Source organism: Colletotrichum tamarilloi, assembly GCF_030869305.1.
Source record: "Colletotrichum tamarilloi strain Tom-12 chromosome Unknown Scaffold_33.1, whole genome shotgun sequence".
Classification (NCBI taxonomy): domain Eukaryota; kingdom Fungi; phylum Ascomycota; class Sordariomycetes; order Glomerellales; family Glomerellaceae; genus Colletotrichum; species Colletotrichum tamarilloi.
This window is the reverse complement of record NW_026849416.1, coordinates 258,019-283,986: the sequence shown is the minus strand read 5'-3', so window position 1 is coordinate 283,986 and position 25,968 is coordinate 258,019. Positions and strand designations below refer to the sequence as shown.

General features: G+C 52.3%; 7 protein-coding genes across 7 annotated transcripts; 5 read left to right on the top strand and 2 right to left on the bottom strand.

Moving 5' to 3' along the window:
- Nucleotides 1-421: 421 nt before the first annotated feature.
- Nucleotides 422-2,641, top strand: CTAM01_08979 (C6 zinc finger domain-containing protein; the record flags this gene model as incomplete). The annotated part of the gene is made up of 4 exons (XM_060524999.1): nt 422-1,443; nt 1,513-1,811; nt 1,873-2,060; nt 2,117-2,641. The coding sequence occupies 4 exons, from the start codon at nt 422-424 to the stop codon at nt 2,639-2,641; spliced, it is 2,034 nt and encodes a 677-aa protein (XP_060380439.1).
- Nucleotides 2,642-3,464: 823 nt separating this feature from the next.
- Nucleotides 3,465-6,370, top strand: CTAM01_08978 (uncharacterized protein; the record flags this gene model as incomplete). The annotated part of the gene is made up of 5 exons (XM_060524998.1): nt 3,465-4,363; nt 4,421-4,660; nt 4,726-5,327; nt 5,388-5,488; nt 5,924-6,370. The coding sequence occupies 5 exons, from the start codon at nt 3,465-3,467 to the stop codon at nt 6,368-6,370; spliced, it is 2,289 nt and encodes a 762-aa protein (XP_060380438.1).
- Nucleotides 6,371-6,934: 564 nt separating this feature from the next.
- Nucleotides 6,935-10,219, top strand: CTAM01_08977 (nicotinate-nucleotide diphosphorylase; the record flags this gene model as incomplete). The annotated part of the gene is made up of 6 exons (XM_060524997.1): nt 6,935-7,175; nt 7,447-7,906; nt 7,959-8,218; nt 8,281-8,750; nt 9,015-10,083; nt 10,143-10,219. The coding sequence occupies 6 exons, from the start codon at nt 6,935-6,937 to the stop codon at nt 10,217-10,219; spliced, it is 2,577 nt and encodes an 858-aa protein (XP_060380437.1).
- A 105-nt stretch (nt 10,220-10,324) lies between these two features.
- CTAM01_08976 (AMP-binding enzyme) lies at nt 10,325-12,531 on the bottom strand (the record flags this gene model as incomplete). The annotated part of the gene is made up of 2 exons (XM_060524996.1): nt 10,325-12,112; nt 12,358-12,531. The coding sequence occupies 2 exons, from the start codon at nt 12,529-12,531 to the stop codon at nt 10,325-10,327; spliced, it is 1,962 nt and encodes a 653-aa protein (XP_060380436.1).
- A 1,167-nt stretch (nt 12,532-13,698) lies between these two features.
- CTAM01_08975 (glycosyltransferase sugar-binding region containing DXD domain-containing protein) lies at nt 13,699-14,886 on the bottom strand (the record flags this gene model as incomplete). Its single annotated transcript, XM_060524995.1, has 2 exons — nt 13,699-13,769; nt 13,824-14,886. The coding sequence occupies 2 exons, from the start codon at nt 14,884-14,886 to the stop codon at nt 13,699-13,701; spliced, it is 1,134 nt and encodes a 377-aa protein (XP_060380435.1).
- A 6,025-nt stretch (nt 14,887-20,911) lies between these two features.
- On the top strand, nt 20,912-23,295 carry CTAM01_08974 (copper amine oxidase; the record flags this gene model as incomplete). Its single annotated transcript, XM_060524994.1, has 3 exons — nt 20,912-21,246; nt 21,309-22,928; nt 23,040-23,295. 3 exons carry the CDS (start codon nt 20,912-20,914, stop codon nt 23,293-23,295), a joined length of 2,211 nt encoding a protein of 736 aa, XP_060380434.1.
- A 1,805-nt stretch (nt 23,296-25,100) lies between these two features.
- CTAM01_08973 (uncharacterized protein) lies at nt 25,101-25,563 on the top strand (the record flags this gene model as incomplete). Its single annotated transcript, XM_060524993.1, has 3 exons — nt 25,101-25,132; nt 25,199-25,356; nt 25,457-25,563. 3 exons carry the CDS (start codon nt 25,101-25,103, stop codon nt 25,561-25,563), a joined length of 297 nt encoding a protein of 98 aa, XP_060380433.1.
- Between the last annotated feature and the right edge of the window lie 405 nt (nt 25,564-25,968).

The following is a 25,968-nucleotide window of genomic DNA, read 5'->3' as shown; positions in this document are numbered from 1 at the left end:
AACCACATTTTGAATTGAATTATAGTCTAATCTGATTTTTTAAATCTCCCAGTTTGAATATCAATTCCTAATCAGCCTCCACACTTACTTAGGAAACATCAGTATATTGGTTCCGGATGTTGTAGTCACTGAATCTCATTCTGTCAAGATCAGTGGACCCCTTTTTAGCGTTGTCGGTGGCGGGTTTACGGTGTTTCGGATTTACGGAATTACGTCAGGACATCATCTCATCCGCTTTTACCAAACTCATCCTCTCTGACCCATTCAACTTCCACTAAACGGCAACATAGATAATTATTCGAGGCTTTTCGGACTTGAGGAATTAAGACCACTTCCGTGTCTGACTCTTCATATCTTTCTGTTTCATTGAGCTTGTTATTCCGATTTGGGGCCAAGGGTCGCGTATCTCGGAGTTAGCGGGATGCAGTCTAACAGCAAATTCGGAGGGAAGATTCCCAAGGCGTGCGAACCATGCCGCAGGCGCAAGATCAAGTGTTCCGGTCACAAACCCTGTCGGCAATGTGAGAACAAGCCATCCGATTGCGTGTATCGTCTCAAACCGCGCGTGAGATTGTCATCGAAGCGGGCCGCGGTGACGGTAGCGAATGCCGAGACTGGCCACGGCGTATCCACCCCGGGCTCTGATCGGGTTCGCCGGGACGAAGCTGCTTCTCAACGTTCAGCAGAAGAACTCCAGCAACATGTAGCACAAACTGAAGTCTATCACAGCGTTGCCGCAGCTCACCATGCACCAAAGTCTACCGACAGTTCACAACTCTTCTACGGACCTTCTTCGAATTCTGCTTTCCTGCAACAGATTCATCGAGGTCTGCTTTCTGGTCAGTATGGCCAGAGCCATGCCAGAGATGTCCAAGAGGGAGGACCGGGGCTGGACATGTTCATGCAGAGAAACATCTTCTTTGGCATGCCACTGAAGATCAACGTCGAGCCTGCTCAACCTGCGAGCTGCCCGGTGTCCCTGTTACAGGCAGAAGAGTTCGTTTTGCACTTCAAGACAACTCACTTGTCATCTTTACCTTTCTTCACCCCGTCCGAGCTTGACGATATGGTTCCGACTTTATTCAACTATACCCCAGAAACAACTTTTCAGCCACAAAGAAAGACGGTGTTTCTTGCAGCTCTGGCGTTAGGGGCATTGGGCACTTCACAGACCGACGCTGCAGAATCATTGTTTATCCACGCCAAAAAGGAAGCAGCGATTTATGAGGACTCTGTCACATTACCAATGATACAGTTTTCTATTCTTATGGCTCATTATCAGCTGAATATGGGTCGTCCCAATTCCGCTTACTTACATAGCGGCATCGCAACGCGAAAAGCCCTGTCCATGGGTCTGCACGCAGGGACCACAAGTGCAATTTCGAGAAAGGAAGAAGTTCAGGGGAGACTGGTGACGCTATGGTCTCTTTACTTCTTGGAAATGTGAGTAGTTTCCTGATTGGCTGTAGACCGACTTCTTGATGCACATCATTCTGATATCGTTACCTACAGTTGGCTCAGCTTGGTGGTCGGACGGCGCAGTTCGATGCAGAAGTCCGACTTCGAATCTTGCCCTTATCCGGACGGACAACCAACGTTGATGGCACTCTGCCAATTCGCCAACATTCTTGAAGAAGCGATTGAGTCGATATACAACAAACGCACCGACTCCCTGCGTCAATTGTACGGAAAAGCCGAGAAGCTGTATGGTCACGTCAGGCAATACGGTGAGAAGTGGGGTTTGGGTACAGCAGCTTCCGTACAACGGGTAGACGCATGGAATCCTGAAACTAGTCTTCTTCTTCACAACGGTGCGAATAACCTTTGGCCCAAAGTCTTGTCCAATTCGCTTGCTAACTTCTAGTGACTTAGTGTACTTCCATGTTGTTCTTCTCATCTTCCGCCCTTTTCTTATTGCCGAAGCTGCCCTGCAATCTGGAGAAGGATCCGGCGGGATAGGCGATATCTGGCTTCGGCAAGCTTGCCGACACGCCACAGATGCTGCACAGGATGCACTCGCTTTCACCTGGAACATGCTTCGGGGCCCCGAGGAATGCAACGTAAGTCGCCGACGGGTAATTGCCGCCGGAAACCGAGCTAACCTGTCCCTTCTCAGACACGGCGATATCATGCATTCTTCATCGAGTCCTCCTGCGCTGTTCTGTTATACGACAGCTTACGCCATCCGGCAAAGCACCCTCACAACTTGGAGTTCATTCAGATGGCAATATCTTGTTTGCGCTCATTAGTGGGAGACGATCCAGTGACGAACGCCATACATTCCATCAAGCGCATCGTGTGGGCTGTGGAACAATCCATCAACGCGGCCAAGTCCACAGGCGCGTTCTTGGACGTCGCTTCTGCCGACTCGTCACCCTCATGGACCGATGATCGCCTACCGACCAACATACAGTTTCCATCCTTAGAGGAGAATAGGGCTACGACGTCGGATGATTTGATCTTCTTCAGCAACAGAGCTTACCGGCCACAACCTGAGCCCATCACAGAGTACAGCATGCCGATGTCAGGCTCGGTGGGGAACCCATTCCCTGACTTGAACTTTGATGTGCTCACGACAGATCTGTTTAACTTCTTCCCAGTCGAGATGAATTCGGGGCCTACTGGACACGGAGGAGCATAGCTAGATTTAATCAAATACAAGATTGGATAAGTCACAGGCAGTTGTTTCTAAAGCAGAGAGTGCTTTGTTGACTCAACAATTCTTTACTTCGCTTATACTCGTATGTCTGTTGGCTACGTCTCATGCATCTTACTTGCAGTTCTAGCCTCAATGTCACTTGGCATCGTGATTCATGGAATCCTCTGAACACACACACGACAGGGTCTATACTGACGCACAATGGCGTTTCTCTACTCATAGAGGCCAATCAGATCTTATCTGTCGTAAAGCTGCCTCCGAGACATATCTTGAGGCTTCTGCAGCTGGACTCAGCCGCACCCAATGAGGCTAAGAATGACTGTGATTGTGGCTAGCTGGTTTCACGTTAGCAACCTCTTCCAGTGTGCGAGATGGCCGCTTTGAATATTACATTTGTCAATGGTCTTGCGAGCTCAACTAATCGTATGCTAGTGCCACTCAGCTTTTACACTTTGAATGATTCACAGGTCAGACTGGTATGCTAAGCTGAACTCGAAGGATCGTATTGTTTGAGAAGGATGCGCATCTTGCCTTGCCAAGGCGGACTTTCTCCAAGATGGAAGACCATGATGCTCAAGGATATGTGCTAATAGTCGATAACTCTGCGGTGATCTTCTGCCATTGGGTTACCTCCCTTGATTTCCCCCTGAAGGTAAGCTAGTAGAATTGTGGTTGAGAGTGTATCTATAAAGTGGCCAATCTTACCTCTCTCTCGGCGTAATTGTCACTATTTTAGGAGCCATTCTTCTCTCGAGATAGGTTCTAACTGAGTTTAACATTGATCATACGACTGATTTCCGATAAAATGGCATCTTCTTCTAAACTAGAACAGCTCCGACACTATCTGTCGAGCCTGGACCCGAAGAACTTATTAGAAGGAGTTTCATTCCACTATGACACAGCCAACGAACTCGGCTTCAAACCTGGCGACCCATTTGACTTCTTCGTCGCCACTCCATTTGGCAAGTGGTCTGATACATCACCTCCAATTCCCAACGTCGTTGCCGCTGCTGTGTCCGAGGCTTTGGTGAATGGCATGGCCTCAAAGAACATATCGATCGGTCAAAATGGATCCAAGTACATGTTCATCGACTTACTCACCCTCGCACCATTCAACTCCACTTTCTTCACCAAGGGCATCAGTCCAACTCTGAACAAGCTCGTCAATGGTCTTCCAAGTGATGTCACGCCAGTCATCCGTCTACTATGCGGCGACAACGGCATCACCGCAGCTCAGTTCAAGGACGCTAGTAACGGATCCGGGTGGAACGACTACAAGCAGATTTTCTGGTCTAACAATCAGCCATCCATCACGCACCCCAAGGCAGAGCTTTACATTGGCTTCTACAACCCCGACTTCAAGTTTCAGCCCGGAGGTAGTGAGGCGTGGGTGAAGAAGCTTCAAGCCGAGCTCAAGAACTACTTGAACAACTCAGCTTTGTCCGGCCATCCCTGGGTCATCGATCTGGCCACCATTCTCGTCAGCGATGGCCTCTTACCTCTCGCCAAAGTCGCCGAGAGTAAAGGGCTTCCAGCTCTCAGCTGGAACCACGCAAAGGTCACGGCGGTCAATGGTACCACGATGACCACGGGAGGTGCGAACCTGTGGGACAGCTATGGCGATACCCAGGTTGGAACCTTCGACTCTATGGTCAAGATCAGAGGCGATGCAGCTATTGAAGCCCACAAATATGCTGATGCTTTGTGGAGGCAAGTCGGATCTAAGCTAGACACGATGAACGAACACTAACATGAGAGTAGCTACCTCAACGATATTCCTTCCGACGACAATGCTTCATTCCGACATTCCATCAAGCTCTCAGGGCCGACCCCAACAGGGGCAGACAGCTTTCAGGCAGATACAGTTCCACTTTTTAGTGACACCAAGCAGTCTGTGAAGAACTCTGGGTCGCAAGCAGTTTTGACTACCAGTAACGTGGGCGATCGTCTTCCTGGATCTGGTAAACACCGGTACCCTATCCTGGTCTTGAATGTTGTGAAGTAAGTACTATTTCATCTGATTCAAGAACACAAATAGATCAGCGCTGACCAGAACCACTGTGCAGAGACATTTTGATGCAATTGGTGTATATGCAAACCACGAAAGGCGTCAACCCCTCGAGTGACGCAACCCCTGACTTGAAGGTCATGAACACCGTCATCGATGTGCTGAGCGATCAATCCATCCTCCCCGCTATGCAGCGGTTCGGCCTCAGCCCCGCCGTATGGGCAAGCAAAGCCGCGCGATTCCACGCTATCGAGAATGCGACGAGCAACATTACACTCGCTCAGGAGATCTTTGTAGAACCATTCTTGCGAGGCAATCCAGGCGCCAATGCCATCAAGGGGTGGCTCAACACCAAACTTGGTCTCGACTGGGATGAGTACGTGGTCCCGTACGACGTTATGCAGGCCATGTGCAAGGGTCTGCTTAATATTGTCAAGACTCATCCTCAGGATAAGAGCTTCGGGATGTACATCTTGCTCACCACGAAAGATGCCGGAGGAGGCTATGGAGATCCGTACTCGTGGAAAACCTTCCGGGAAATCCTGACTGGCCTTCTCGGCGCACAAGAACTGCCGTCAGGTACCACTGCTGCGGAGATTATCCAAGACCGGCTCCATTGCAAGAGAATAATGCAGAACGATAATCGGTATGGCCAACACAGTAAGATCGTGTGTGTTGATAGGCAGCTTCTGTATGTGGGAAGCGACAATATTTATCCAGAGTATAACGAGCAGCATGGTGTCTGGATTGACGATACGAAGAACATTGAGGCATGGTACAGCCAGTACTTTGATATTGCATGGGAAAAGGGAGCCGACATTGTCGATTAGGTACAAGACGACAGAAGCTGGTTCTTCTATCAAGCTCCTGTATGTAGGAAAACAACGGTTCTGAGCCATAAATTAAGTTTCGCCAGAGAATCAGACGTTCGAGATAATTCGGAAAGTAGACTAAGCATCGTGGCCCCATGAGAGTCGCACATGGCAGTCCCAAGGTTCAACGTCATTCTGGACAGCCGAAGAGGCTCTGAGTCTAAATTTCGCCGAGCCTACCAAGGTTCTTCCAAGGCAGTTCTTCTTATCCTGCCTATTTTACGAATAGATTTCTATCAAATGAGAATTTTCCCCCTTTACCAACCGCACCACACTTTTCTAAGAGATCAAGAAGACAATCAAGCACAATGGCATGTTCCAAATCTTTCGTCTTTTCGAATACCAGTCTATGAGTTATAATGCTAATCTACTACCCACTTCTAGAAACTATCAACTATCATTGTAGCCGTCGTCGGCTTCGCTGCCACCAGCGTCAACGCCCAATGGTACCCAGCCCGCAACTGGACAAACTGCATCGCCGCCACCGGCGGAAACGGCACCAAAGGCATCAGAGAAGCCCACGCCTTCTTCAACGAGGCCTGGGGCCGACCACGCCTCCGTATCCAGCAACAGTCGTCCTATGCCGTCATCTGCTACGGCCTCATTTTCGGCATCGTCAATGACGACAAAATGGGCTGGTTCGAGGCGGCCAACGATCGCGACATAGTGGCTCTCGAAGACCCTGGTACGGCGAGTGAGTGCAAGTGGTACCCGAGGGCGCACGAATTCACGCGTTATTACTTCTTTGGGAGGGAGAGGGAGTGGATTATGGATAATCGAGCCTACATTCGTCGATGCAACGAGGTTGAAAGGCCTATGGAGGGTACTTAAGTCAATCAACCTTGAGACTGCCGTGGTCTGTGGACTGGAATTCAATAATGCCAGCAATCAGTCTAATTATCTGGGGAATGCAGTGTCCCATAAAATGTATAGTCGACTGCCTACATTCTATCAGTCAGTCAACAATAATCAACTAGTCTTTATCGTACACCTATATTGAATCTGCATTGAACTGTTTGAGGCAGAGATTGAACAAGACACTAAATGACGACATCACACTCACTTACCTTTGTCTTCAACCATCTGTTTACCCTTTTCTGTCAATCTAGAGGTAGCCATTTGATCTCCAATCTTGCCGAGCGCAACCTTCGAGATGAGTGGCTTGGCGTTTAGTCGTACGGATGATCGCCGGCCTAACCCAATCCGCATCATCGGGACTCGACGTTCAAGACACCTGCAAACGGTGTCGAGATCTGAGACCTTTACTTCTCTGCACAAAGCGTTGGAAGACGCTTATTTCATACTTGAGCTTTATATGCCCACTCCACATGACACTCCAAGTGTACAGTTTCTCTCATCCCTGAATCCGCTCTACCTTGAGCCACCGATGATAATATGTCCACGTCTTGGAAACCTCAGTACCGCCATACCCCTCCTTGCCAACAGCAGCGCAAAGATGAGTATCTCGGCATGTCCCCTGACATCTTTGGCCTCGTGGCTGGGATATCTGTTGCGTTACTCCTAGCAGCTATGTTCCTTTTTCCAATGTACTACATGGAGAGGCACGAGCAGCGCGGCGATAAGAAAAAGAGCCAAAGAACACTGCTGCGTTCTAAAGGAAATGGCAGTTACGGAGGTACGGGCAACACTTGGAGCACAGCGTACTTACTAACCTCGTGACTTCAAAGAGACATGCCAATGTTGCTCGGAACCCCATGGAGTGATCGATCATGCGTGCTTAGCAGAATCACCTCGACCATGCCAAACACAGCCAATGAATTTCTGCCGAGGTGGGCGAGGAATACGGAGTGGATGCAACCTACCGAGAAATTATCCTGGACTACAAGGCACCGAACGCTCTCTTCATCTGGAAGAACCAGGTGGATATGGAGCCTATTGCTCTTCAGATGCCATGTCCTTTGACATCACAATTGGTGCCACGAGAATCACCCACTCTCAAGGTTACCCAAGCACCAAATCAGAATTGAAGGCAGCCGAAACCCTAATCAACGGGCTCGCCACCTTGCTGAACCAGAGTCTCAAATCTGGTACACCTGGAATGGACGACCCGTCTCCACCTACGACTTCCTGTCCGTCTCTGCCGCGGGAGCAGGGACGTTCGACGCCTCTCTCACCACCTTGTGTGTGCAGCTCTTCGAGAATCCCCAAGGGTGAGGAATCGGCATCCGAACCCTCCAAGGTTGGTCAAGACGTAGATGAGCCGTCTCGGAAGCCAGACTCTGATGGCGGTCTCTCAAATGTGCTGGCCAAGAAGCTTGCTTGCCCGTTCTATCAACACGATCCCGACGGACAATTCCGAAAGACCTACTGTACAGGGCCTGGATTTTCCAGCGTGGATGAAGTCAGGTCAGTATGGTCCGTTCCCAGGCGATACACAGGCTTATGTTATAGGCAATAGACAACACATTTACGACCACCACATAATACCCTTCTACTGCCCCCGATGCGCCGCAGTATTCTTTTCCGAGAACAGCCTTCATAATCACTTGCTGGAACCGATAAAATGTGAGCTGGTCTCAACCGTGTTGCCTCTGGGATGCACCAGACAGCAGAGAAAGTTTCTGCGAAGACGAATCCATGGAACCCAAGAACAGCAGTGGCGTGCCATCTACGGTATCCTATTCCCTGTTGAGCCGAGCGAAGACATGCCGTCTCCGTGTAAGTGCTCCTCTATACTGAACACCTTACCTGACCATGTCAAAGACTCATCACTTTTTAAGACTTTGAAGACGCCCCATTGAATACCGATATCAGTGACAAGAAAGAAGAGAGTGTCAACAATGCGCAGCAACAGCAGCACTTCCGCCTCCAGCTTCCACACGTCCTGGACCGACGCTTGGTCGAGAACCCAACCAATTCGGAATCGGAAACTCCGACAGCGGATTCGACGGCACGGAAACGACGCGGGGAGAACGGGGACGGGGCCACCGTCGACGTGGTACGGGGCGCCCAGAAGGAACTGTACCGGAACTTCCGTCCCATCCGACAACTAACCATTGAGGACTTCTACGACTCTGCGCCGCTGTCACCTGGTGCCCCGGCCGACGAGACTGCAAACCCGGCCCAGCCAGACGAGTCGAGAGAGCGGCATCATTCGCATGATAGTTCTGACTTTGGGGTGCTGACCGAGTCTTCTAGGTCTGGGTCTATTCAGTCAAGCGGGTTTGTGTACGCGTCTGACGAGTTTTCTGTCAGTGAGGCAGAGGATAGGGGGACGTTTTTTCAGAGATCCGGAGCGGACCGTTGTTGATTTTAATGGATTTTGAGAAACGCGTACCGGGAATATCAGTTTGTACTCAATTAACTAGAAATAATGCAACTCCTATTTACCATTTATCTTGAGTTCACTGCTTCGGAATCTCGTGTAAGTCGAAGGAGAGACCTGTGACCGCCAGTCGCCGCCAGCTGTTTCACTACCCCGCCCAGCTGCCGACGCTAACCCCACCATCGGCAGAAGACGGCACCGACAGAAGCCGGCAACGGCAACAACGTCAACGAATCCGAACCGTGGCGATTAACCTTTGAGTCTGCTAGTCTTACAAATTCTCTCCTTTCTCTCAATCGCCGAACCGTCTTCCTCCCGGACCCCAAACCGACTCCATATCTTCGCCTTGCCGCCTACTACACGACATCACCATCTAAGCGATCGAGCCGAACGAACCCCTCCACACCTCCACACCTCACAATGGAAGACGTCCCCCTCGAACACGGCTCCCCGGAGCACCTCCTCCCGCCCAGCTGGAAGACAATGGTAACAGCCTGGCTCGCCGAAGACACCCCCTCCTTCGACTACGGCGGCTTCGTCGTCGGCGCCGCCCCGCGCACCGCAACCCTCTGGGGCAAATCAGGCGGCATCGTCGCCGGCCGGCCCTTTGTCGACGAGGTCTTTGCGCAGTGCGGCTGCACCGTCGAGTGGCACGTCAAGGAGGGCTCCCACGTCGAGCTCCGCGGCCACGGAGACCATAACACAAAGGGCAAGATGCGCGTCGCGACCGTCTCGGGGCCCACGCGCGGGATCCTGTTGGGGGAGCGGGTGGCGCTGAACACGCTTGCGCGGTGCTCTGGCGTGGCGAGCATGACGAGGGGTATGCTGGTGAATTTGAGGGCGGCCGGGTATGCTGGTGTGCTGGCGGGTACGCGCAAGACGACGCCTGGGTTCCGGTTGGTGGAGAAGTACGGTATGCTTGTGGGCGGTGCGGACGCGCATAGGCATGATTTGAGTTCGATGATTATGTTGAAGGATAATCACGTCTGGAGCAAGGGGAGCATCACGAATGCGGTCAAGGCGGCCAAGAGCGTGGGCGGGTTCAGTTTGAAGGTCGAGGTTGAGGTGCAGAGCGAGGAGGAGGCGGACGAGGCGATTGCGGCCGGGGCGGATGTTGTCATGCTGGATAACTTTACGGGCGAGGGGGTTAAGATTGCGGCCAAGAGCTTGAAGGAGAAGTGGGCGGGGAAGAAGTACTTCTTGGTCGAGGTCTCTGGTGGGTTGACGTTGGAAAACGTTGAGAACTATGTGTGTAATGGTGAGTTATGCCGGGTGACTTGTTGTTCTTCATTTGGCGATATACTGACTTATTCACAGACGTTGATATTGTTTCGACGAGTGCCATTCACCAGGGCGTACCACACGTGGATTTCTCACTCAAGGTTGAGCACTAGCTTTGATCAGTTTGTTGGTCAATTAAATCAAAAACACCGTGATACCTCAACTATGTGATGCCGTATCTACTGTAGATCCATACCTTGTGATCCGTTCAGAATCTCCTACTTCTTCCCTTCGAGCAGATCCTTTGCCATATCCCGCAGCTTGAACTTTTGAATCTTTCCACTCGGCGTCTTGGGATAATCATCCACCCAGAAGACATGCTTGGGCACAAGATGACTCGACAGGTGCTCCCTAACCCAAGCCCTCGCCTCGTTCCTCGTAATCACATTCACCCCTTCCGCAGCACCATCACCACCCTCCCCTTTCCAGCCCTTCTTCAAAACTACAAACGCAGCAACGCTCTCCCCCAATTTCTCATCCGGCACGCCCACCACAGAAACCTCCTTAACCCCTTCCATCTGGAACAAACAATTCTCAACCTCTAGGGGGTGAATATTCTCCCCACCCCTAATAATCAGATCCTTGATCCGCCCCGTAATCTCGACATACCCATCCTCGTCCATCCGCGCCTCGTCCCCGCTGTACATCCACACCCGCCCGTCCTCTTCCTCCCTCCTCGCCTCCGCCGTCCGCTCCTCGTCCCCCCAATACCCCTTCATAACAAGGTACCCCGCCGCCGCAAGCTCCCCCCTCTCCCCGCGCTTCACAACCCGTCCCCGGTCCACAGGATCAACAATCTTCACCGCCGTATGCGGCATCGCCCTCCCCACGCTCCCCGTCCTCTTATCGAACCCGTCGTCGGGGGCCGTCATACAGCTCACGGGACTCGTCTCCGTCATCCCGTAGCAGATCACCAGGTCCCGTAGCCCGAGAACCTCGTACAATCTTCTCATCAAACTCTCCGGCACCGAACTCCCCGCCGCGATGCCCTTTCTCAGACCCGTTGGCATATCCTCCTTCTTCACCACCCCGCCGCCCGCCAACGCCTCCAGCACGGCGACAAACATGGTCGAGACACCGTATAGTCCCGTCGCGTCGTAGTCAGCCACCATCTTCAGCGTGGCAGACGGGTCAAAGGCCGGACTGGGGAACAGGATCCCCGCCCCCGTCGTCGCGGTCGCCATGTATCCCAACACGCACCCGAAACAGTGGAACAACGGCGGCGGCACTACGATCCTGTCACCTGGCACCAGACCCATCCTCTGCGCGATGAGGTGTCCGTTATTAAGGATCGAAGTGTGCGTCAGCATCGCCGCTTTCGGTTGAGATGTCGTCCCCGACGTGAACTGGATATTGATCGTGTCGTCCGGCTTCAGCGGCGCATCGGGCACAACCGCCCTCGTCGCACCCCCAGACTCGAGTAGAACCTCATACGGCGTCAGCGCCTTGAAACCACCAGCAAATTCCACCTCGGGATGAAACCCAGCATTATCCAACACCACGACCCTTCGCAAACTCGGAACAACCTCGCTCGCCACCACTCCTCCGCCCTTATCCAAATCCGGCACCAGCGTCCTCAGTAGCTCGAGGTTGCTCCGTCCCCGACACGGCTTATACGGCAGATCCGTAACCTTGCCAATGACGAGCACTTCGACGCCCAGATGTCGCAGCGCGGCGCCAACCTGCTTCGCATTGAAACCCGGGTTCAATGGCACGAGCACGGCGCCGAGCTTGAAGGCCGCGTAGGTGAGCGCGGCGAACTCGGCGCCGTTGCCGAGGGAGACGGCGAGGCGGTCGCCTTTGCGGACGCCGAGGGAGCGGAGGCCGTGGGCTAGGGTGTTTGAGAGGGTGTCGAGGGCGGCGTAGGTTAGGGTTGTTGTCGTTGCGGCCGGGGAGGCGGATGATGAGTTTGGGGTTGGGCTGCGGGCTGTGACGGCGGGGAGGTCGCCGTGTTGAGAGACGATTTGGGAAAAGTGCTGGGGGATTGTTTGGGTCAGGAGGGGGGGCTGCCGGTTGTGTTAGCCTTACATTCTCTTTACTGTCGTCTTGCAGGTGAGCGAGTGAGGCCGCGAGTTTGTGAATTCCAGGAAATCATCATCTCTCGTGATGGGTTTTGGTGCTTCACATCAACAATTGGCCTCCCTCTATACCTGGTCACACACTCACTCACTCGAGCTGAGATGAGATGAGCTAGAGCGAGCAGAACTCCAACCTCAACAGTTGCCTAACAGCAAAGAGAAAAGCAACTCACATCCTCAGGACCCAGACTGAAACTCAACCCTTCATACCCCGAAGACAGCCTCCTCCGCTGCCCAACTTCGGCAACGACGGCACCGGGCCTCAAACCGGCACACCTTCGCCGCGCCGTAGTCCGCGCCACGGGACCCGTCGCTAGACGAACGTATCCAGCCGTCGAGAGCATCATCTTCCGTAGATGTCGTCGTTGTCGTTGTTGAAGCTTACCCGCGCTCAACCTCGGCTCTATAACCCAGAGGTTTAAACCAAAAAGGTGCTTGACTAAATCCAAAAATCCAAGAAGGTATTTCTCAAAAGATATCTCGTTGTGACGTTATCATGGCTCTTCTTCTCTCCAACAATTCGTCGAGCTATTCGAGTGCGTCTGGGCAAAGTACAATGTATCCTTCAAAGCAAGGCGGGGAGAAGAGGTTGGAACTCTCGGCCCTCGTCTTCGTCCGGTCCGTCCAGTCTCCCTCCTCTCCCGCGTCTGGCCGCTGTTCCCCCCGTCACACCGAGCCGAAAGTTGGGGGTACACGACTTGGCAGAGGAAGCTCCCCCGCCCTTACCTCACAGCTAATGCGGAGAACCCGTGCGGGGTTGTACCCGCTGCGAACAGGGAACACCTCCTTAAAAAAGAGCAGAAAAGGAGCCGCGGGTGCACGCGATGTGGGATTGGCCGGGTGTCAGGCGCAGAATGACGCGCCGTGACAGCCTCGACGGGTTTCGAGGCCACGCCTACGCAGTTTTTTAGAACTCTAATTCAAGAATCGGGGCTGTCGGCAGGTTGATACCTAGATGGTTGTGAATCCATTGTTTGTTCACCAGTGGAGAAAGAGGGTACCCCGATGCAATTGGTGTAGCACTTCATCCTCATCGCGAGTTTGACATTTCAAATTTGTTCCATTTGCTCGCAGACTGCTTAGGGTATATGTACCACGATGCTAACGAGGATTACAGCTGTTCCCAAACCTTTTGCGGCCTTTCGCCTCGCCGGACGTTCGCCTCTGGAGGCCATTTTCTGCCCATCTCCCAATTCACCCCGTGAGGTCCCTTCTCTGCTTCTCCTCCACCGGTATGCCAGATCGAGGTATGGTGTAACTAGACTCTATGCCAAAAACAAAGCTCTACGCTTTCCCCCCTTTCCCTGGGGTATGCAGTTCGTTTGTAGTTCCTCTTGCCGATGCCACGAAAAAAAGAAAGAAAGAAAAAAGTCAATAAAAAAACGAAACGCGACTTCTGAAACATGCCCAACCCGTGACCGAGGGTGAGGGCGCCGCTGGAGATGCAAATATTACAAGAGACATGTACCAGAAGAAAAGGTGTGTCGTCACATTCGTACGGCTCGATGGTTGTCTTATTTCGATTTCGACGAACCATCCTCGTTTTGCTCGCCAATGTGGCGAAGCTCTTCGGGTTTCCAAGTACCTGCGGTCACATATTAGTTTTACATCTTTGGAAACAACATGTGTCCTGACTCACCCTCAAAGTCGTGCTTCACAAAGGCCATAGGATCGTCGTAATCCTTGGCACCCATCTGTTGCACGCCAGGGCTGAAACTCGTGATGGGGAGAACCACCACATCGCCCACCTTCTTGGACGTCTCCATACCCGTGAAGTTCTGCCAGTCAATAGCTCCCTTAGAGTTCTTCATGTTAAAGTATCGGGGGTCGTTGAAGTAGTCGAAGATGGCGTCGGTCCAAATCGCAGGTCCAGTGAACTCGACAACGTTCTTGTCGGCAATGTTGTCCAGCTCGCCTGCCTTCTTGCGCTTCAAAGCTTCCTGAGTGATGCGAACAACAATCTCGCGCAGGACAGGGTGCCCGGGCTTGGATTGAATGGTCCATTGGCAGAACTGAATACGACGACTGTACCAGTCCTTCCAATCAGGACGGTCAGGATCAGCCTCAATGCCAATAACGAGACCGACGCTCTCCCGGGGAATGCGTTCGGGAATCCACTCAAGGGCAGATTTGATAGCGTAGGTATCAATGTCGGAGTAGATACCGCCGCGCGCAAGCAGGATCAGGTATCGGAAGAAGTCGGCCTTCAGGACGGGCAGAGGAAGAGCGTCGTACGCCTTGAGAACCTCGGGGACGGACGCGTATAGGAGGCGCAGCAGGTTGACTGCGACCTTGTCGGTAATGACCTCGTGCACGAAGCCAGGGTGCTGTTCTGACCAACTGGCTTCCTGCTCGCGGAAGTTGAATTGTTGCTCAGCAGGTGTCCACTTCCATGTCTGCCAAATGTAGGCCGGGAAACGCGTTTCGGGGTCATAGGGGTATTGGTATGCCAGCTTGTCGTACAAGGACATCTTGGACATGTCCATCATGGGCTTTTGCGTCGCAACCTTGGGAGCAGAGGGCTTAATCTCGCCGTCGGCGGAGGCAGGGGTGTATGAGGACGTTTTCGAGTCGGTCGTATCATGGTTCGAGGCAGCGACTGGTGCCTTGACAGCAGGTGTTGTGTCGTGGGAGGAGGAAATTAGGTAGAAAACGATTAAGAGGAACGCGGCGACCGCGACGGCTCTTCGAGGTGTGAGCATTGCGGATTTATGTGTAAAGAGTGACGGCTTGTTATGATTTCAATTGGTAGACTATGAAGTCATCGGAAGGCAAAGTTTCGCTTTGCCAAAGACTCGTACAATCGGATTGTAGGATTGGAAAAGAGTGGCTGTCGTAGATAGAGTCGGATGCGACGTGGTTCCTGAAAAAGTTGGAGGCGCCGGATTAGGGGTTTAAGGAGGATAAGAGTCGTAGGAAGCTTTCAGGTTCGGACTATGGCGGAGTAATTCCTGCGAAACCAAGAAAGATTATGTCAGTTTGGGACTGATTAGGTGAATGGAGCAAGAGGCAGCAGGTTGAGGCGCAATGCTGAGGATAAGTGACAGCAAGCGGGTAGGGCTGGCAGGTAAATGAAGTCTGGAAAGTCTGGGCTGGATGGAAAAGGAGAGGAAGCCTGTCAAGGTTTTGGTGGTGAAGGGATGAGCTGGGTAGCGAATAGAGAGGCGTGGGTCCCGGGGACGTAATGGCAGACGAGGAACATACCTCGAAGATGGGGCCGTCGATAGTCGGGGAGTAGCTGGATAGAGTTCCGGCGATCGATCTGAGAGGTGCCAAGGAATTGCGAAAACGAACGTACGGATACGTCAACGTTGAAGCTCTACTATCCCAGGTAAATAGTAGATAGGCGTTGGTTGTTGTGGTTGGCTTGTCTGTTCAAGACTCGAAAGGACAAGAATTGGAAATAATTGGGTGCGGAAGAGCAAAGAGACCTTTCCCTTTTTTGTTCTGAATTTTCCCTCTCTCCTTTCCAGGGGTCTCGATTGGGCGAATGCACCTTTTTCTGTCCCTGGCCCTGGCAATATAGAGGTACCGTGGTCCCGTAGTCCGTATCCAGAGTCTAGGGGGGGCGATGGCGGCGAGGGCGAGGGTGAGAGGGCGGGTGAGATGGAGAAAAAAGATGCGAATGCGGCTGTGGCTGCGGCGGTATCCGTAGGCCACGACTTGGATGACGCCGGGATGCTGACTTGCGTGTCCTGGTCCGATAGACGGGACTCGGGAAGGCGGCAGGCTGTGCAGAACGGGTACGGTGCCGTGCTGAAAACGCCTCAATCAATCCAAGGCTCGTGTGTCCTCGAAGTTAATCAGGTAATAGGTAAGAAGCCAAGGCTTCTCAAAGATGCAGTTGGTCTGAAAGAATGGACCGGCAGATCCCAAGCTTGTGATTGTGTTTGTATGCAGCAAAAAAAGGCAGCAAACCTCGAGAAATATTCTGCGACTGGGCGGAAGGAATGCAGACTTGGCATGAGTTGGTTGCCGCGGGTTTTAATACATGCCGCAAGGGGGAATGACAAAGATAACCTAGCGAACCTTGGAAGCTAGGGAACGGAACGGCTGTACCTAGGATAGATACAGGTAAGGAATCAGAGAATGAAATACCTTGGAGAAAATACCTACGAAGGCGTGGATAGGGAGCTTTGGGGACGATTCGCAATCCGAAGAAAAGTCGATGTGGCATTCTGGGTGTGGTTACCTAAAGTACCTACGTAGTATGTGTGAAAAGTCACCCCTTCCCCTTCCCCCTGCCTTCCCTGTGTGATTTTTCAAGTTTTTGCCCTGCGCGGCCAGGTCTCTCGCCCCTTCACCACCACCTTTCTTCTTCCTCTCAAGTCTATACAGTGAGATGGTGATTGCGGTGTTACACATACGTACTGCACTCTGTACGAATTATTCAAGGTGTGTTGCGTGGATCGCGCATACGATGCAGCGCTACTGCGCAATGTGCTTCCGGCCGGCGACACCACCGCCTTGGTGCGGATGCTACCCAGTAGCGAGGCGACGGAACACCACCAAGCACATTCTGCCACTGGGGATGTAACTTGGCAGATAGGTGAGGTACGGATATGCAAGTCTCCAAGTCGATGATTTGGCCATGACACTTGGCGCTGACTGGGACGCTTCTGTTGTTATCGGATCGAATGCACCTTGCAGGAGACATGCCACTGGATCAGCCAAGAGGCTTGACAGTCAGACAGATCAGAGCAAAACGATTGGCATAGACGAACACCAAGCATTCAGGAAAACCCAGCGAGGGTCTTCTGTAAGCATGTGCATGTTTTCGAGACTCGACTGTATCAAGACAATGCGACAGAGGGACGAGCACACCTCACACTGTTAGAAGCAACAATCCGAACAAAATGTTTGCGAGACGGCGTCATGGGATGGCGAATGAGCAGAGTGGGATCTGTGCCCGGCAAGAGCTGCCGGGTGGAACAACGGAAGGACGGAAGAGTGAGACTCGACGTTGAGTCGAGTCCAACTAGCCGCACGTACAGAGTACGAATACTTCGCAATGTGTGTCGTGACTGTCATCTCGTTGGGGTCTCGTATCGTGTCAAACGCATGTCTAGACTCTAGTGTAGCCCGGGCTGGTGCTTGTCAGCCTGGGTCTTACTCAGATAAGCCACAGCGTCTTCTGAGAGGTCTTCCGTATTGGGCCTCGTTAAGCGTGCCTTGACTCCATCGTCAATGATGTGAGGGCGATGTAGCATTGCGCGTCTTTACTAAAATCCGAGGTGGCTTCCGAGTTAATTGCTCTGTAAACAGCGAAAGATCGGACAATCTTTGGACCCCAAATGAGCCCCCAAAGTCTATCTCTCTGCCCCTCAAAGACGACGCGCGGAATCCGTTGGCCTCTGCGGTGTTCATCTTCTCTCTTCCACCGCCCGCTTGCCCACGCAATGCGGACGCCAGCTTGCCAAGTTTGGAAAAAGGGAGAGTGTCTGCATGACTAGGTACATAGAAAGGTGCGCCTGAGGAATGCGTCCCAGGTACGGAGCACCACTGGCATCCTCCACGTGTTGTCACTGTCAGTTAAGAAGTACGTACCTCGCCGGGACATGCATGTAGCTCGATTTCGCTTCGAGATAAAGACCAGGGACGCAGCAAGCTTTTTGGTAATTGACCTGGTGGATTCCTGTCCATCTTCATCGGCGCATCCATATTAACAGCATCCACCAGCATGGAGAAGAAGCGGGCACCGATCATAGAGAGAAATTTTAAGAATGTCCATCAACGGTCTAGAAGATGAAAATCAGAAAAGTTGGTACGGAAGAGCGAGCATCATGGAGATCCCCGGCCCATCACGACATCAGATAAATTGGCGCGTTTCAGAAGGGAGCAACCTGGATGGGTCCACTCCCAAAATAGGAATACTTCTGCAGGTCAGTCGCGGTCTCTGATAGGACGACGGGAAGACAGGAACGCCGGGGAGCGTCTCCTTCCCAACCCAACACTCGGAACCTCAGGAACCTCGACTTTGTACATTCTGCCTTACCTTAAGTATGGACAAAAGTTTTAGGAAGGCGTATAATCGGACGTTGTCGGATTATAACCATCAATGGAAGTCTCGCTATTGTCGGTCACCGTATCGTACCTTCTCTAACCAAAGTTGGCGGAGAAAGTACGGAGTACCTGGAAACATCCTACAAAAGCAGGGACCAATAACCAGTGACATGGGATGTTGGTTCTTCCTCGCCCAGGGCCCTGTACAGGTTGCTGCCATTGCTCTCAACTGCCGCCCACGCCCATCTCACAGAGCCGCATGAATGATATCCGTACACTTTTTTGGTCACATGTGAACCAATCTGAGCTACCATCGGCCTCCATCGACGAACATTGACTGGAATTTGTCTTCTATCCTATCAAGATGCGGCCACATCACATCAGACTCCATGTACTGCGTTGACGTTGCAACCAATGTCCCCCGTCACAAACGTACCAGGAAACAAGCACAAGCGTCCACATCAACCTCTGTCCGAACCTCCGTCTCCGTTTCGCCAAGTCTGCAAACATGAGACGCTCCCTTACAGAACGCCGCACAAGGACAGGAATGCTCCCACAGAAAGAAGAAGCAGAGCGGCAGGTCAAGCAGTCCGGTAAAAGCCAACTGCTGGCCTCTATGGCAGCATCAGCCCTGCTCGTCCACGTTTGGGGCTGAGCTTCCCTGCACCTCGTCTGATGACCCAAAGTCGAGAGTTCCAGACAACCTTCAGGGCCCCTTCAAGAAATCCCATGGCGTCCAAGAGTCTCGACAGCTTGGTGTCATGCTGGCCACGCAAGACTCCTCATGGCGCGTCTCCGGAATTCCAACGGACGGTGCATCATTCGGCCTCGGCTTCCTGCGGATAGCCATGACCCGATTTCCATGGCTTCTCCAGAACACGCACGACTTGGTCTCGGCTGCTTCCCCGTCGTCGCCTTCAACTTCTGGAGTTCTCCACCACAACAGGCAAATCACCAATCCGAGTCTTTCCAAGCGAGCAAAACCTGCTGTACCGTCACATCCCGCTCAGCCATCAAACTGTTTGGTTCCTTATTCTTTGACCAGGACTCCAAACCCCCCACTACCTTACTCCTCATAACCTCAGCATTTGCAAAAACCCCCCAGTTTTCCCGGCCGTGCGGTTTCCTTTGTGGATCAAGTCATACCGAGGCGGACGACGGTTGATCAGAATCAGAGCTCATCCAGGGGGGGAGGGGGCTGCCTAGTGCCTATGATGACCTGCCGCGATCCCAAGTTTGTTTGCCGCACTCCGGACGATGATGCACGGTTCCGTCGTTGATTATCATTTCGCCAATGGTCAGCAGCCCGCCAATGCCTCGGCCGCCTTTATTGAGGCGGTATAGCCATTCACAGAGCTACACCGAATTACATCATATTTTCCCTCAAACAAATATACTAAAGACGAAACTCGTGAGAGGGCAAACTATTGTCATACATATTGTCTTTACACGTCTACCCGGCCTTGTCACTCCAGAGATCGCAGCCGACCCAGCCTCTAGGTTGTCTGGAGTATGCGGGCCTCCATCCTTGCTCGGCTAATGACTTCCGTTTGTCTACTTATACTCTATAGGGCCATGGACCTGTCTCTGGTCATCATATCGCCGTAAGCCGTTGTGCGATTTTCGTGGGTCTCGAGTACCGCGGTGGCACTAAAACGAGTCTTCTCACTTGATCAAACGGCCATGTTCAAGGTGTTGCAAGGTCACCGATACCCGTATTTCTTCGTGCTAGCCTCCATAAAGAGACAGTAGTCTGTGATACTAGACCGACAACAACTACCTCCCGCAGGCCCGACTGCACCATGCCTGCTTTTTGTAGCTTCCTGGCAGTCCGTGTGTATTATCATATTGCTTGTTGAGCGTCCGAGGTCAGATGTATCGGACGCTGCAGGAAGTAGTTTAATCTCAACCTTACACGACACAAACCTGGGGAATACCCTATATGAGGTCTTTATGCACGGCTCAGCTTACCAAAGTGTCTCAGCCTAGCACAGTAAGCCTAGCACAGTAATTATCACCCCCGGGCCTGGGTTCCGTGGCCCAGGACGACATATCCGTAAGCATCATTTGGTAAAGCAACGTGCTGCGCAGCAATAATGAGTTCGGTTCAAGCTTCCATCCAGTAAGTACCTACAGGTTGTCAAGCCAACCAGCTCATCTTCCCGCTTCAGAGGTGAAGGTCAGGACTTTGATAATGGTCACGACCAATGGAGGGTCAGCACCGCATGGACTTGCCGCATGTGGCATTGGACCACCCGAAGAGAAGACGAGATCTCTAAATCGTTGGAGAAAACAACGGGTGATGAGCCGTCCATTGGATAGTCTGATGCTTCGTACCCCGCCATCCCACCACCCAGCCAGGCCAACAAGACGGCCTCTACCCCGCCATCGCAACGTTGAGTCTGTCACTGGATCAATGGCTGACCACGTCAAGTAGAGGGTCATTGGGATCCCTGCACTCGTTCCCGAGTTTGTGACCAAGCGACCATGCTGTGCGCCGATGGTCATCTGTCGAGCTATTAGTCAATCGTCTGTCTGCACTGTTGGATGAATGGTTCCTATCATCAGACTACTGCAAGATCCCCGCACTGCGTCTTAGCCGCCCGTTGGAAGTCTAGATAAGCCCGACCTCAGCCACTGATATCAAGAAAGTGCAGTAGGTTCCCATCTCACTATAGCTGTCATTCTTGATACCTCGAGTAGACAAATTAGATCTCACTCACCATGGCTCCTCACCCCTTGACGGCGTTATCTGGAGACGAGTTCAGAGCGGCAAGAGACATCATTTCCAAGCTCTTTGACCAAGACGTTTCGCTCTTCTTCAGATGTATCTTCCTGCAAGAGCCAAAGAAGGAGGAGCTCGTGCCGTATCTTCAGGCAGAGCATGCGAGAAAGCTTACAGATGAGACACCTCGCCCACCGCGCCGAGCAAGGGTTCAATACGATGTTATTCGGAGCGGCAAGAGGCCAGAATATACCCAATCTGTGGTACACCTCAAGACCGGCCGTGAGCTTGACAGAACTGTGGCTGCACCGCACTTCCAAACCAGCTATACCCCGTAAGTTACGCCTACTATCATGCCTGTCTGAGTGAGAATCACCCGCTCAACACATCTCATAGCGATGAGTTTGGAATCTTCCAAGACGCCTGTGTGGCATCTCAAATATTCAAAGACGCCATGGCCGAGTTCTCTCTCCCGGAGAACTTTACCGTCACAATCGACCCCTGGCCCTATGGTGGTCCGGACGAGGACGAAGGGGACATTGCCCGCCTGATGCAGGGCCTCGTCTTCGCGCGCGACGCCTCCAAGAACAACGTCGACTCGAACCATTACGCCTACCCGATCCCGATCATCCCCGTCATGGATATAGCCACCCGCAAGATCCTCCGCGTCGACCGCCTCGCCACCGGCGCTGCAGGCGACGGCCTCGTCCCCCAACCGCGTGCTGCGGAACCAAAGTCACTCTTCGCCAACAACATTTCCTCCGAGTACATCCCAGAGCTCCTCGAGATCCCGCAGCGCGAGGACCTAAAGCCCATCAACATCACCCAGCCCGAGGGCGCCTCCTTTGCCATCCAGCCGGACAACCTCGTCGAGTGGCAAAAGTGGCGGTTCCGCCTCGGCTTCACCCCCCGCGAGGGCACGGTACTACACGATCTCTGCTACGATAACCGCCCCGTATTGTATCGTCTAAGCTACAGCGAGCTGACAGTGCCCTACGGCGACCCTCGTCCGCCCTATCAACGCAAGCAGGCCTTTGACCTCGGCGACGGAGGCTTCGGCCGCGTGGCCAATAACCTCGAGCTCGGCTGCGACTGCCTCGGCGCGATCCACTACTTTGACGCCCTGATGGCCGACACGGAGGGGAACCCGACGGTGGCGAAGGCCGTGGTCTGTCTCCACGAGCAGGACAACGGGATCGGGTGGAAGCACACCAACTTCCGCACGAACCGGGCCGTGGTCACGAGGCTGCGGGAGCTCGTTGTGCAGTGCGTCGTCACGCTGGCCAACTACGAGTACGTGTTTGCGTACAAGCTCGACACGGCGGGCGGGATCACGCTCGAGACGCGGGCAACGGGGATCATGTCTGTCGTGGCGGTGGACGAGGGCAAGAAAGAGTCTGCATACGGCGCCGTCGTTGCGCCGGGCGTGCTGGCGCAGAATCATCAGCACATCTTTGCTGTGAGGATTGATCCTGCGGTGGACTCGTACGCCGAGGGGGATACGCGCGTCGTTGTGGAGGAGAGCGTACCTGTGCCTTTGAATAAGGAGACGAACCCGTATGGCAACTACTATGAGATTCGGAAGCAGGTTGTCGAGAAGGCAAGTTGGATCGATGCGGAGCCAAAACTGAACAGGGTGATCAAATTTGAGAACCGGACGAAAAAGAATGCCATGTCGGGTAGGAACGTGGGGTTCAAGCTTACGCCGTCTGCGTCGCAGCTGTTACTGGCGGACGAGACGAGCCAGGTGTCGAAGCGGGCCAAGTATGCGAGGCATCATGTCTGGGTTACGGGACACCGCGATGACGAGCTGTGGGCGGCTGGGCAGTATACGAACCAGAGTCGGGAGGAGGTTGGTGGGGTGTGGGATATGGTTCAGAGGGGGGACTGGTTTGAGGACGAGCGTGAGGCGAATGGGGATGGCAATGGTGGTGGTGAGGGCAGGAAGAGTAGTCCTGTCGTCTGGAGTGTGTTTGGGTTGACGCACAACCCTCGGGTGGAGGATTGGCCTGTGATGTAAGTTGTTTGCTGTTTTGGTTCCATCCTTTTCCCTTTTGTTTGACTTTCATCACTCTCTTTACCCAGGATCTTATATAAGACCATCAACTGACTGGCGTTCACCAACAGGCCCGTCGAGATACACCATCTCACCATCCGACCAGCAGACTTCTTCACCTCGAATCCGGCGCTCGATATGCCCACCAACAAGAACAAGACGAGTGTAATTGTTCCGTGTTGCGGGGGACAGGAGACCAACGGGGCGAATGGAGATAGCAAGGAAGGCGAGCAGGCAGTACAGGAGGCTGCCCTGACGCATCTTCAGGGGCCTGGACCGGATGTTCCTGCTGCGGAGGCTGGAGCGCATGTTGAGAGGCGAGACTAAGTGATAGCCTGCTTAGCGAAACGGCATTCGGTGACTGGCTTTGACGCGCAAGCCCCATTTCCGTTTACTTACTTTTGAGATCACATGATTCGCTTTCCCCTGATTCAAGATGTAAAAGAATTGTCGAAAATATGCTTCACCACTTGTATAATCTATCGCTCTGTGAAACATCCTCCGACTGAAATGCAAGTCTACAGTATAATTAAGCTCGGCGATTATATAACGAGACGTTAAGATGGAGTATACGATGGGCCAAGCCGGTGGGATATCTCAACGACACTTGCTCAAGTGACTTACCGACTACACACAATAGTCGAGAGGCTTCACAATAACAAATATGATATCCTGAAGCATCATGGTTTTCTTAATATGGTTGGGTGTTGTATATTAATAACCTTGTTACTTCATAAGAGCCATGCTGACTGGCTCGAAGTCTGCCAAACCTAAGTCGTAGTTTGGCCACAAACTACCAAGTCCGAATTATGTCATCGTTTATCGACAGCGACTTCGAATTAGTTCTGGTTGCTCTCAAGATTTTGGAATTCTGCTGCAGGAGTTTCGGATGAAGGCAATCTTTCGCGTGGTGTTTGCGAAATAGTACTCAATCCGACCCGGATGCTCTCGGTCCACACTTGAGTATTAGAACCTCGGGCTAATTCAATGATCAATCTGTTTAACTGTAGAGGAAGTCATTGAGCAGGAAATCCCGTTGCTTTTGAACATTACCGCAGCTCTTCCGTGGGACGCACTCGGTGAAGCCTTTTACATCAGTTGCTGTCGAATTGTGACCTTCTTGACGACATTGAGAATACCCTTGTATTTTACATCCCCAGTGCGAAAAGTCTCTGGCTATTATATTTCGATGATTTTGAAACCTTGCCGTTAGATTTCTCGGCGTTCCTAGAGTTCGGGTCGTTCCTTTCGCCGCTCAAACATCCATTGTTTACTCGTTCAAGACGGAAAGTTGTCAGATGTCAACCGAAGATCAGGTTGAGCTTCGATTCACGTTGAGTGTACGGGCCATATATTCTAAACTCAAAGTGACGCTCGGTTCTGCTAGTACACAGACAGCGGGTATACCGCAAAAGCAAATGTTGATCGCACAATATGCAAGCTATAGGCTTCCCAATCTGCAACATTCTAAGTAGCTCTGAACAAGCAGATATCGACATAGAGCTTGAAGTTCTCTTTTGTGAATCACCCATCGAGGCTGCTATGATGTTACGCTTGCAAACTATACCTGATCGGATCGAGCCGACTCGGCTTGGCTAACATGACTCTTTCCCGCTCCCCAACTTTGTGGATCATCCTTGTGACATGTCAAAAAGCGAGCCGTAGGATGATAGGATCGACAATTTTTCATTTGATCAAAGTTCAGGAGATTCAATGGAAGCGGAGCCGGGCCATGGTGTGCGGGAACTCCCTTGGTTGGAATTTTCGTGATCGTGACTCGCGACAGTGAGCGTAGACCGCATAGCAATACAGCGATGGCATGTATTCTCAACCGAGATGCATCTCTAATATACGCATCGGGCAAGCCGATGATGGACGTCATGAGCGCCCGTTTGGATTGGAAGCAATATGGCTATGAGAAATAGGAACTAGGGCATTGCTATGGGGTTTGATATCGGTTATTGAAGAAGATGTTCTGTAGACTGTCAACAGATGGGAAGATCACCTCTTGATCCTCAATACTGCAGTATAAAGACATCTGTAGTCCCTATGAAACTTCGAAAGCTGTTCTTCCAGTCACAGGAAACCCCAACAACACCTCAAGTTCCTCTACGCAAACCATCCTACTCAAAATGTTCTCCTTCAACGCCATCATCGCCCTCATGTTCGTCCTCCCACCACCAAACTTCCCTCATCATCGTAGACAAATCACTAACAGGACCTAACATAGGGGCCTCGCCGCAATCGTCAACGGCGCACCCACCGACAACACCGTCACCAAGCGCCTCGACGACATCAAGAACTGCTATTGCGGCAGAGACACCGGCTCCGCGCTCGTTAGCGACCCGACCTCCACCAAGAACGCCTGCCCCGATTACGGCACCGTTGGTGCGTACATACAAGATACCATCCCTCAATTTCTCAGTTCGCTCGGGAATCATACATGGATCAAAGTTGAAGATACTAATCGTGGCCTGTTTGCGTGTAGGCGGCCCGTACCCTACCAAGTGCCAGATCATGATTGACATCAACGAGCCCTTGTTCGTTGCCAAGTGCAAGGCTCTTGGTCAGCCTACCGGATGGTGCGAGAAATAGGTGGGAGAAGATAGAAAGGAGAGACAGCGGTGGTTTGGAATTTGTTGATGTTGCTAGCTCATCGGCAAATAAACATGCCGTTCTACATCTAGAAGGTGTACGTGTATTATATTCAGTCAACTTGCGTTTATTCGTATCGAGTTCAGCATGATTTAACCAAACATCCTTAAACCCCTGTCTGATTTGATAGCGTGGTCAGGAAATATTTAAGTTGACTTGAAAACCTTCTCCTGACAAGCCAGATTATAGCGCCCCTACTCCTGTAGGTAGCTTACCCAAAGAATTTACACAAACGAGCGTTTCTTGTGTGCTAATGGAATCCATTGGATACTCCTAGCCACTGAGTATCAGGGTAGCTTTAGAGGCAATCGGCTCCGCTGCCACGATAGTCGTCGACCTGTACTC